At 38.8% G+C, this 13,238-nt stretch overlaps 1 protein-coding gene across 1 annotated transcript in view; it reads left to right on the top strand.

Moving 5' to 3' along the window:
* The window catches only part of NHEJ1 (non-homologous end joining factor 1), a 533,071-nt gene that overhangs the window by 12,833 nt on the left and 507,000 nt on the right, over nt 1-13,238 (top strand). The window contains exons 4-5 of the mRNA XM_053698155.1: nt 11,778-11,916; nt 12,079-12,137. Of these exons, the coding sequence (XP_053554130.1) occupies nt 11,778-11,916; nt 12,079-12,137 (198 nt within the window). The remainder of the gene's footprint in view (nt 1-11,777; nt 11,917-12,078; nt 12,138-13,238) is intronic.

Genomic DNA, 13,238 nt, shown 5'->3' with positions numbered 1-13,238 from the left:
GTGTCTCTTGTAATGTATCAAGACCTGCCTTAAAGGGACACTGAACCCAAATTTTTTCTTTTGTGATTCATATAGAGCATGCAATTTTAAGCAACATTCTAATTTACTCCTATTATCAAATGTTCTTCATTCTCTTGCTATTTTTTTTGAAAAGCAAGAATGTAAGTTTAGATGCCGGACCATTTTTGATGAACAACCTGAGTTGTTCTTGCTGATTGGTGGATAAATTCATCCACCAATAAAAAAGTGCTGTCCAGGGTTCTGACTTTCTTTTTCAAATAAAGATAGCAAGAGAACGAAGAAAAATTGATAATAGGAGTAAATTAGAAAGTTGCTTAAAATTGCATGCTCTATCTGAATGACAAAAGAAAAAAATTGGGTTCAGTATCTCTTTAAGTTTTAAGTTATTATTCTTAGTAGTAGACATCTTTTTAATGACCTGAACTGCAAATTGCAATTTATACATATGTGTGCAAAACTTTTGAAAAATGTAAACCACATTAATGATCTCCTTTTTGCGAACATAAGTAGCCTGTACATACAACAACATGGCTTTGTTTTGCATTGTTTTTATACATATGCATAGTATATATCAATATGTAAGCAATGAGCTTTATTGAAAAAAGTAATAATGGTTTTACAACATGTCATAAACAGCCAATAGTTAGAGGTAAATTAAGTTCTTTTAAACAAGAGGCTTTCCTCTCTGAAAGGTGGTGTATTAATGGGTAGAGAGGCGGAGTCCTTTGTGTTTGACAATTGTTCATAGTCCGTCAATGTGATGTTATTGGCTTTAGCTTAAAGCTCGTAATTTTAAGTTTTTTTAAACAGAAGATATATAAACAACAAAAGTTCAGTAGGTACACCAAGGTTCTTGTTTCATGAAGGATAGAGTTAACCTGTGATATCAACAAGGTTCAATTAACAGTTTTGATTGTCAACAGTATTATGGTCTAGTTGATCCTGTGGCCTGAATGTTGGGATGGAATATCAGGAGGGAGGAGGGAAAGAAGCGAAGGAGGGAGAGATAAAAAAAAAAAGAGAGAGAATGAAAGAGGAGTGTGCGATGGTGGTATGGTAGGGTTGTTTGAGACCTATGTGAAGTTGGCACCCCATGTTTGTAAAAACTGAATTAAAATATACCATTCGTTTGTGCTGCGTTTGTGCTGATTTGTGCCGCAAAAACCAACGTTTGTGCCGGTTTGGTTTAGGAGATATTGCACATTATTTATTTATGAAACCCCGCCCACTTTGCACCCCATGTTATGCAATTTTAAAAACAAATATACCATTTGTTTGTGCTGCGTTTGTGCTGGTTTGTGCCGCAAAAACGAACGTTTGTGCCGGTTTGGTTTCAGAGATATAGCGCATTATATTTGCTGAAACTCCGCCCACTTTGCACCCCATGTTATGCAATTTTAAAAACAAATATACCATTTGTTTGTGCTGCGTTTGTGCTGATTTGTGCTGCAAAAACGAACGTTTGTGCTGTTTTGGTTTCGGAGATATTGCGCATTATTTTTTATGAAACCCCGCCCACTTTGCACCCCATGTTATTCAATTTTAAAAACAAATATACCATTCGTTTGTGCTGCGTTTGTGCTGATTTGTGCCGCAAAAACTAACGTTTGTGCCGGTTTGGTTTAGGAGATATTGCGCATTATTTTTTATGAAACCCCGCCCACTTTGCACCCCATGTTATGCAATTTTAAAAACAAATATACCATTTGTTTGTGCTGCGTTTGTGCTGGTTTGTGCCGCAAAAACGAACGTTTGTGCCGGTTTGGTTTCAGAGATATAGCGCATTATATTTGCTGAAACTCCGCCCACTTTGCACCCCATGTTATGCAATTTTAAAAACAAATATACCATTTGTTTGTGCTGCGTTTGTGCTGATTTGTGCTGCAAAAACGAACGTTTGTGCTGTTTTGGTTTCGGAGATATTGCGCATTATTTTTTATGAAACCCCGCCCACTTTGCACCCCATGTTATTCAATTTTAAAAACAAATATACCATTCGTTTGTGCTGCGTTTGTGCTGATTTGTGCCGCAAAAACTAACGTTTGTGCCGGTTTGGTTTAGGAGATATTGCGCATTATTTTTTATGAAACCCCGCCCACTTTGCACCCCATGTTATGCAATTTTAAAAACAAATATACCATTTGTTTGTGCTGCGTTTGTGCTGGTTTGTGCCGCAAAAACAAACGTTTGTGCCGGTTTGGTTTCGGAGATATAGCGCATTATATTTGCTGAAACTCCGCCCACTTTGCACCCCATGTTATGCAATTTTAAAAACAAATATACCATTTGTTTGTGCTTCGTTTGTGCTCATTTGTGCTGCAAAAACGAACGTTTGTGCTGTTTTGGTTTCGGAGATATAGCGCATTATTTTTTATGAACCACGCGCACTTTGCACCCCATGTTGGTTTCGGAGATATAGCGCATTATTTTTTATGAAACCCTGCCCACTTTGAACCCCATGTTATTCAATTTTAAAAACAAATATACTGTTTGTTTGTGCTGTGTTTGTGCTGATTTGTGCCGCAAAAACGAACGTTTGTGTCGTGTTGTGTTAAGGGAAATATAGAACACCAGTGATTAAAGGGACATTATACACATTTTTTCTTTGCATAAATGTTTTGTAGATGATCTATTTATATAGCCCATAAAGTTTTTTTTTTTTTTTTTTTTTTTTTAAACTGATAGTTTTTGCTTATTCTTAAATAACATTGCTCTGATTTTGAGACTAATATAATATAAGGCAAATATAATGCGCTATATCTCCGAAACCAAAACAGCACAAACGTTCGTTTTTGCAGCACAAATCAGCACAAACGCAGCACAAACAAATGGTATATTTGTTTTTAAAACTGCATAACATGGGGTGCAAAGTGGGCGGAGTTTCAGCAAATATAATGCGCTATATCTCCGAAAACAAACCGGCACAAACCAGCACAAACAAATGGTATATTTGTTTTTAAAATTGCATAACATGGGGTGCAAAGTGGGCGGGGTTTCATAAAAAATAATGCGCAATATCTCCTAAACCAAACCGGCACAAACGTTTGTTTTTGCGGCACAAATCAGCACAAACGCAGCACAAACAAATGGTATATTTGTTTTTAAAATTGCATAACATGGGGTGCAAAGTGGGCGGGGTTTCATAAAAAATAATGCGCAATATCTCCTAAACCAAACCGGCACAAACGTTAGTTTTTGCGGCACAAATCAGCACAAACGCAGCACAAACAAATGGTATATTTGTTTTTAAAATTGAATAACATGGGGTGCAAAGTGGGCGGGGTTTCATAAAAATTAATACGCTATATTTCCGAAACCAAAACAGCACAAACGTTCGTTTTTGCAGCACAAATCAGCACAAACGCAGCACAAACAAATGGTATATTTGTTTTTAAAATTGCATAACATGGGGTGCAAAGTGGGCGGAGTTTCAGCAAATATAATGCGCTATATCTCCGAAACCAAACCGGCACAAACGTTCGTTTTTGCGGCACAAACCAGCACAAACGCAGCACAAACAAATGGTATATTTGTTTTTAAAATTGCATAATATGGGGTGCAAAGTGGGCGGAGTTTCAGCAAATATAATGTGCTATATCTCCGAAAACAAACCAGCACAAACGTTCGTTTTTGCGGCACAAACCAGCACAAACAAATGGTATATTTGTTTTTAAAATTGCATAACATGGGGTGCAAAGTGGGCGGGGTTTCATAAAAAATAATGCGCAATATCTCCTAAACCAAACCGGCACAAACGTTAGTTTTTGCGGCACAAATCAGCACAAACACAGCACAAACAAATGGTATATTTGTTTTTAAAATTGAATAACATGGGGTGCAAAGTGGGCGGGGTTTCATAAAAATAATGCGCTATATCTCCGAAACCAAACCGGCACAAACGTTCGTTTTTGCGGCACAAACCAGCACAAACGCAGCACAAACAAATGGTATATTTGTTTTTAAAATTGCATAACATGGGGTGCAAAGTGGGCGGAGTTTCAGCAAATATAATGCGCTATATCTCTGAAAACAAACCGGCACAAACGTTCGTTTTTGCAGCACAAACCAGCACAAACGCAGCACAAACAAATGGTATATTTGTTTTTAAAATTGCATAACATGGGGTGCAAAGTGGGCGGGGTTTCATAAAAAATAATGCGCAATATCTCCAAAACCAAACCGGCACAAACGTTAGTTTTTGCGGCACAAATCAGCACAAACGCAGCACAAACGAATGGTATATTTGTTTTTAAAATTGAATAACATGGGGTGCAAAGTGGGCGGGGTTTCATAAAAAATAATGTGCTATATCTCCGAAATTAAAACAGCACAAACGTTCGTTTTTGCAGCACAAATCAGCACAAACGCAGCACAAACAAATGGTATATTTGTTTTTAAAATTGCATAACATGGGGTGCAAAGTGGGCGGAGTTTCAGCAAATATAATGCGCTATATCTCCGAAACCAAACCGGCACAAACGTTCGTTTTTGTGGCACAAACCAGCACAAATGCAGCACAAACAAATGGTATATTTGTTTTTAAAATTGCATAACATGGGGTGCAAAGTGGGCGGGGTTTCATAAAAAAATAATGTGCAATATCTCCTAAACCAAACCGGCACAAACGTTGGTTTTTGCGGCACAAATCAGCACAAACGCAGCACAAACGAATGGTATATTTTAATTCAGTTTTTACAAACATGGGGTGCCAACTTCACATAGGTTTGTTTGAGTGTTTGAATGTGGTGTTTATATCTGAATGTTTGCTTTGCGTATATGTAGTGTGCTCGAAGTTTAATAGGTATATATATATATATATATATATATATATATATATACAGGGAGTGCAGAATTATTAGGCAAATGAGTATTTTGACCACATCATCCTCTTTATGCATGTTGTCTTACTCCAAGCTGTATAGGCTCGAAATCCTACTACCAATTAAGCATATTAGGTGATGTGCATCTCTGTAATGAGAAGGGGTGTGGTCTAATGACATCAACACCCTATATCAGGTGTGCATAATTATTAGGCAACTTCCTTTCCTTTGGCAAAATGGGTCAAAAGAAGGACTTGACAGGCTCAGAAAAGTCAAAAATAGTGAGATATCTTGCAGAGGGATGCAGCACTCTTAAAATTGCAAAGCTTCTGAAGCGTGATCATCGAACAATCAAGCGTTTCATTCAAAATAGTCAACAGGGTCGCAAGAAGCGTGTGGAAAAACCAAGGCGCAAAATAACTGCCCATGAACTGAGAAAAGTCAAGCGTGCAGCTGCCAAGATGCCACTTGCCACCAGTTTGGCCATATTTCAGAGCTGCAACATCACTGGAGTGCCCAAAAGCACAAGGTGTGCAATACTCAGAGACATGGCCAAGGTAAGAAAGGCTGAAAGACAACCACCACTGAACAAGACACACAAGCTGAAACGTCAAGACTGGGCCAAGAAATATCTCAAGACTGATTTTTCTAAGGTTTTATGGACTGATGAAATGAGAGTGAGTCTTGATGGGCCAGATGGATGGGCCCGTGGCTGGATTGGTAAAGGGCAGAGAGCTCCAGTCCGACTCAGACGCCAGCAAGGTGGAGGTGGAGTACTGGTTTGGGCTGGTATCATCAAAGATGAGCTTGTGGGGCCTTTTCGGGTTGAGGATGGAGTCAAGCTCAACTCCCAGTCCTACTGCCAGTTTCTGGAAGACACCTTCTTCAAGCAGAGGTACAGGAAGAAGTCTGCATCCTTCAAGAAAAACATGATTTTCATGCAGGACAATGCTCCATCACACGCGTCCAAGTACTCCACAGCGTGGCTGGCAAGAAAGGGTATAAAAGAAGAAAATCTAATGACATGGCCTCCTTGTTCACCTGATCTGAACCCCATTGAGAACCTGTGATCCATCATCAAATGTGAGATTTACAAGGAGGGAAAACGGTACACCTCTCTGAACAGTGTCTGGGAGGCTGTGGTTGCTGCTGCACGCAATGTTGATGGTGAACAGATCAAAACACTGACAGAATCCATGGATGGCAGGCTTTTGATTGTCCTTGCAAAGAAAGGTGGCTATATTGGTCACTGATTTGTTTTTGTTTTGTTTTTGAATGTCAGAAATGTATATTTGTGAATGTTGAGATGTTATATTGGTTTCACTGGTAAAAATAAATAATTGAAATGGGTATATATTTGTTTTTTGTTAAGTTGCCTTATAATTATGCACAGTAATAGTCACCTGCACACACAGATATCCCCCTAAAATAGCTATAACTAAAAACAAACTAAAAACTACTTCCAAAACTATTCAGCTTTGATATTAATGAGTTTTTTGGGTTCATTGAGAACATGGTTGTTGTTCAGTAATAAAATGAATCCTCAAAAATACAACTTGCCTAATAATTCTGCACTCCCTGTGTGTATATATATATATATATATATATATATATATATATATATACAGTGAAATAGAACTGGATCCAACGGACGGCCTCCGTTGTCTAGTGAGATCCAAGAACAGCCGGCACACAGGAATTTTTCAAAGATCCGATTTATTTGGTAAGTGAGAAACCAGACGTTTTGGCCCTACCGTGAGCCTTTATCAATGGTATACAGACCGGATAATGCAATCCCCAAAACACACACCTTAAATACCCACCCATATCCAAGTGACCGCCAATCAGCATGCATGGCTGGGCCGCTCCTTCCCACACATAATCATCATACCTGAGCATTCAATTACAGCTGATTCCACGCAGACGCGTGATGACGTCATCACGCCTTACCGCGCTGCATGGAAATGACTGTGTCTCAGGTAACCAAGGGAACACCGGGTAAACAAATACTACCGGTCACCATGGAAATGCGTGAAACAGGAGCGTATACAGCCAGGCAACCGATGGGCACAATTACTAAGTGATATCATAACTGGGCCATGAGTGAATGCCCAATGCAGACACACCAGTGATAAATATTTACAATGAAAAAATGGTATCTACATATTGAATACAGGGGTATTAAACACATTTTGAGAATGGTGTCTTCTTAAAACGCTACATAAACCCAAGGTTAAACAAAAGACACAGCCCTCTATACCCCACACGGTATCAAGGCATGTGGGATGTAGCAAAGAAACAAATCCACTATTAAATGTTATAGTTGTATTAGCATCATACACTAGAGGAGTAAGTAGAAACACATCATAACAGGATGACTCCCTTGATGTCCATAGTTATTTATAGCAACAGCCAAAGTCTATATTGGCATTAAGTCCCCGAGGTGCTACTGTATCCAGGGTGAAGATCCACCGGGCTTCCATCCTCAGCAATGCTCGGCCTCTATCACCACCCCGCCTGTGGCGAGGAACATGGTCAATCAATATAACCCGTAATGAAGCGACATTGTGGCCCGCTTCCGCAAAGTGGCGTGCCACCGGCTGTTCCGACCGTCCCTTGTCAATGGCCTGACGGATGGCTGTCTTGTGATTGGCCAGACGTTCCTTGAACGGTGTCACTGTTTTGCCAATGTAATATTTGGAACAAGGACAGATAATGGCATAAACCACAAATTCCGAAGAACAGGTGAGTCTGTGCTTAATTTTGTATCGCTTATTGTTGTGTGGATGTTGAAAGGTGGTCCCAGCCAAAAGGTTATTGCATGTGACGCAACTGCCACACCTGTAGCATCCTGGTTTGCCTCTGGTCAACCACATCTGTTTCTCATAACAGTGTGTTGGGTCACTTAGCACCAGTAGATCCCTAAGGTTACTCGCCCGTTTATATACCACTCTTGGTTCTGGCGTATCCATAAAGGGAAGGCTCGTGTCCTTAGACAACATTAACCAGTTCTTTTTGTTCACATTCTGTACCAACTTAGACCCCGGGGTGTAAGTTGTTATAAAGTTCAGCCGTTTAGGTTGTTCATTCCTAGTTATTTTGGTGTTTGCTGAGTCTTGGGTTAGACCTCTTGCCTTGCAGCATTGTTGTTCTATAAGCGTAGGTGGATAGCCCCTCTCCAGAAATTTTTCAGACATCTCAGCGATCTCTTTCTCCTTACGGGAGTCATCCGTGTTATTGCGGACGACCCAATACACGCAATAACACGGATGACTCCGTAAGGAGAAACAGATCGCTGAGATGTCTGAAAAAAAACCAGGATGCTACAGGTGTGGCAGTTGCGTCACATGCAATAACCTTTTGGCTGGGACCACCTTTCAACATCCACACAACAATAAGCGATACAAAATTAAGCACAGACTCACCTGTTCTTCGGAGTTTGTGGTTTATGCCATTATCTGTCCTTGTTCCAAATATTACATTGGCAAAACAGTGACACCGTTCAAGGAACGTCTGGCCAATCACAAGACAGCCATCCGTCAGGCCATTGACAAGGGACGGTCGGAACAGCCGGTGGCACGCCACTTTGCGGAAGCAGGCCACAATGTCGCTTCATTACGGGTTATATTGATTGACCATGTTCCTCGCCACAGGCGGGGTGGTGATAGAGGCCGAGCATTGCTGAGGATGGAAGCCCGGTGGATCTTCACCCTGGATACAGTAGCACCTCGGGGACTTAATGCCAATATAGACTTTGGCTGTTGCTATAAATAACTATGGACACCAAGGGAGTCATCCTGTTATGATGTGTTTCTACTTACTCCTCTAGTGTATGATGCTAATACAACTATAACATTTAATAGTGGATTTGTTTCTTTGCTACATCCCACATGCCTTGATACCGTGTTGGGTATAGAGGGCTGTGTCTTTTGTTTAACCTTGGGTTTATGTAGCGTTTTAAGAAGACACCATTCTCAAAATGTGTTTAATACCCCAGTATTCAATATGTAGATACCATTTTTTCATTGTAAATATTTATCACTGGTGTGTCTGCATTGGGCATTCACTCATGGCCCAGTTATGCTATTACTTAGTAATTGTGCCCATCGGGTGCCTGGCTCTATACGCTCCTGTTTCACGCATTTTCATGGTGACCGGAGGTATTTGTTTACCCGGTGTTCCCTTGGTTACCTGAGACACAGTCATTTCCATGCAGCGCGGTGGTTTAGGTGCTAGGTTACATTTTGCTTGGTGACATTTGACAAAGGCACATGTGATGTGCCGAAACGTTATGTTTGTTTAATACTGGGAATAAAAGGAAATTGTATTAAGTCCAGTGAGTGCCTGCTTCTTCTTGGGACACTTCATACACTTTATTGCAGCGCACCTTGGAAGTTCCATACGGATGGGGTAAGATTATGCTGTCCTGTCTAGACTGTGTATATATATATATATATATATATATATATATATATATATATATATATATATATATATATATTTATGTAATTGTTAGTGGCCGTGGACCACATTTCCAGCATGAGCTCATGAATCTCTACTTTTCCCGTCTGTAGGTAATGGCATCTTTCTTCTTGTAGTATATTGGCCACTTTGTTTCCATTGGTCCAAAGTGGGTATTGTGGTGGATTTCCAGTTTTGGAGAAAGAGGGCTATTGCGCAGTTGAGGAAGATGTTTAGAAGTGAGTGTTTAACCAACTCCTTGATCTTGGGTAGTGAGTGGAAGATCAGGATCTTTGGGTCTGTTGGTATGTGAATTGAGAATTTGTCACTAATGTATGCGAGGATCTCCTGCCAGTATGGGGCAGTTCTGTCACACCCCACCATATATGTAGGAGGTCAGCCTCTTCTCTGCAGCCTCTCCAACATTTCCCATTAGCCTTTTTGTATATATGCCTTATTCTAGTAGGTGTAAGGTACCACATTGATAAGAATTTGTAATTTGTTTCTTGTACAGAGGAAGTTTTGTGTGCCTGAAAAAATTTCCCCCAGTCCTTTGCATCTATCTGCGCGTTTAGGTCTGGGTTCCACCTGTGTGTTTACCAAGGGAGGGTGTCATGTGGTGGGGTCAGTTTATAAATTGTAGAGAGCATATGTCTTGTTGGGTTTTCAGCCAAACACTGGCTATCAAAAGCATTATAAATGTTTTAAAAGCATTTAACCTGTTAGCAAAATTTGCATTGTTTTGCAGTCAAGGGATATACACATTGAAAAGATTTTTGAGCATTGTTTATCACCTTGCTTTTGGTGTTTCCAGTCATGGGAATAAACAAATAAGCTCCTGTAGTGATCTGGAAATCTTTGTATAAGGTCTGAGTTCTGGATTTTGCACTGTACACTTCAGCCTTTTGGAGAGACACAATTAATACAAATCTCAGAGCTAAATTACAGGAACAGCAGACAAAATAAATAATTAAGTACACAACAAGGTTATTATTATTATTCGTAAGTAAAGGAACATGAAACTACATTTTTCTTTTTATTTCATGATTCAGATACAGCATGCAACTTTAAATAACTTTCCCATTTAATTCTATTATCTAATTTGTTTTGTTCTGTTTGTATCCTTTGTTGAAAAGTATACCTAGGTAGACTCAGAAGCTGCTGATTGGTGGCTGCACATATATGTCTCCTGTCATTGGCTTTCACCTAGCTCCCAGTAGTGCATTGCTGTTCCTTCAACAAATGATACCAAGAGACTGAAGCAAATTAAATAATAGAAGTAAATTGGAAAGTTGTTTATTTTGTATGCTTGTCCGAATAGTGAAAGAAAAATATTTTGTTTGTCCCTTTAAACATTTTCGACCAGATTACAAATTGAATACAAAAATGCAAACAGCATGGGATAAAATGCATTTTTGTGCTGTTATTTCAAGTACATGGTTAAAGGAACAGTCTACTTGGAGCAAACCTGGGGAATAGGTAGTAAAGGATTATCTGTCTTTTAAACCATAACAAATCAAGTAGACTGTCCCTTTAATAGATATCATGCATGAGGTTTTATAGTGAGCACTACACTATTCAGGTGTGTAATTTACGTCAGATAATACAATTCTATGAGAATTTACACTAAAATTCATGTTGGAGAACACTTGGGCAGAAATATTCTGATCAAGTAAAAAGTGATAGAGTATTTGGTTAAATTCTTTGCTTCACACCTATGTTTTTGAATGCACAATAGCAAGTGATAATACTTAATATCAGGCTAAAAGAGAAAGCAGTAATGAGAACACAATGTGTGCACTACTACAGCTTCTAATTAAAAATATAGGGTGAGCTATATAAATATCTGGTGTGTTTAAAAAAAATAATGCTTTGGTTAAACATTTTAGCTAACAACGCGTAATACCCGATTGTGCATTTGGCTGATTGGACGGGGCACAAAATCATGCAGCGTATATTATCAGTTGCTCCACTTCTAAGCTAGACCTTTGTGGGGAATCGCATTTTGAGCATGTAATTAAACTCAAACTTATATCTCTGTTAAAATGTTTAATTATGCATCATTTACAAAACATTGCAGTTCATTTGCATGACTTGTTTTGCATACTTTTCCTGTAATTTAAATGATATTGAGTGTTTCCACTAACTCAGAGAGGCTGGACTGCATTTCATGGAATGTAGAACCCCCGCCCTTCACACACGCTGCACAGTGATAGGCTGATATTTGAAGAAGCTCATTTATATCTGTCCCTAGTTGGCCAAAGCAAAGTTAATAGGATAAACAACATATTCAAGAGGCTTTTCAAGGTGTTCCCCAGGACTGCACAACAATGCACATTGTACTAATAAAATAACTATTTTAAATTATTTTTAAACATTTATTTGTTGTACTGTTGTGAATAATTTCCAATACATAAATAAAAAAAAAGTCCTCATTTTATTTATGAAAATCACTTTTTTGTTTTGTTCTTGAAGGTTTTCCGTCACTTTCTGTGCCCCTTAATGAGCATGACAGAGGCGCTTGAACTTCAGGTGCACAAACTGTCTCTCCTGCTTGGCAGGAAGGATGCGGAGATCCAGGAGTACCAGGAGAGCGGAGCTGTGCTAAGCCGAGGTAAGATGGGAATCATGCTGTGTGGCCTCACTGAGTGATGCTTGTGAGCAAATATCTGGGCATTGTCAAACAGATTCCTGGGAATTTTCAATATCTGTCCGTACCATGTATAGGCTCTCTTACTATTATGCACAAATAATCATATCATTCATTTTGTTGCAGGTCGCTTGAAAACAGAGGTTTTTGATGAGATGTCATTTCACGAGTCTTTCTTGACTGAGGTAGGCAAAAGCCATATATTATTCATAACTGTTATATGGTGTGGTAGGACAAGCCCGTTTATGTGACATTTTCCTGGCCATGGTGGGCATCATCGATGTTATGGGTTGTAACCAGAATAGTCTTTTGGTTACCACTAATAAGGTGAATGCTGTTTATGCAAAAGTCTTGCTGGAATAATGCAATCATTTATATAAAACCTACATTTGTTAGTTGCAATAAACTAAAAGTGCACACTTCAGTTCACCGCAACATCTTAGATCTCCAGTGATCCATACTTATGTATTGATAAATTATAAATATTGAAAATATGAAAACATGTGCAAGTCATTCTGATGTGTCTGAACAAGGGAGGAATATTCAGTACTTTGATCTCATTTTAACAAAATTCTTGTACAAGCAGAAATTGTATGCTGGTGGTAGTGTAGGAGATAATATAAGTGTATATTTCTTGATCTGTACAATAAGACAGATGCGCAATGGTATCAGATGTCATATACATTACCATTTGTAATCGCAATATACAATAATATGCAGTAATATGTATAGTCTTTGTTTAAGGGTGTCATATACCCCCTATTATTTCCTTCATTATTTCTTCTGAGCACTTTATTAGTTTGCAGTTATCCTTTTTGAACAGTGGCCCATACCAGTTTTTGTATATTGACAGAAAAATTATTTCTATTTCTGCAGCTAAGTTCCTAGTGAACTATGATAATATCTGATTTATCTTTGAAGCTGCAGCCTAGCATTAAGCACTGCTTTTTGGTGGATGTTAACATGAATACCTCTCATGCCAGTGTCTATCCTGATCAGCATTGCTCCAACAGATTCTGCAGTGCTAATATAATCACTTTATTTAAAGATTAAAAACAATGACGCTTCGGGAATAGTCCCCTATTGCTGATATAGATTAATTGTTAAGAACGCAATGTAATTAGGAAGAAAATGATTCTGTATCTAAGGCAGGAAAATATACAGTATACTAGAATGAGACAAAAATTTAACATTTATACTGTATCTATAAATATATACAACGTTGGAGGAACCTAGTGATGTTTTTTTCTTGTCTGGTGACCAGCAGATGTGTCAGAAACATTAAT

The sequence above is a fragment of the Bombina bombina genome, chromosome 1 (assembly GCF_027579735.1).
Source record: "Bombina bombina isolate aBomBom1 chromosome 1, aBomBom1.pri, whole genome shotgun sequence".
NCBI lineage: Eukaryota > Metazoa > Chordata > Amphibia > Anura > Bombinatoridae > Bombina > Bombina bombina.
The sequence above is the reverse complement of the archived record's forward strand: the minus strand, read 5'-3'. Positions and strand labels throughout refer to the sequence as shown.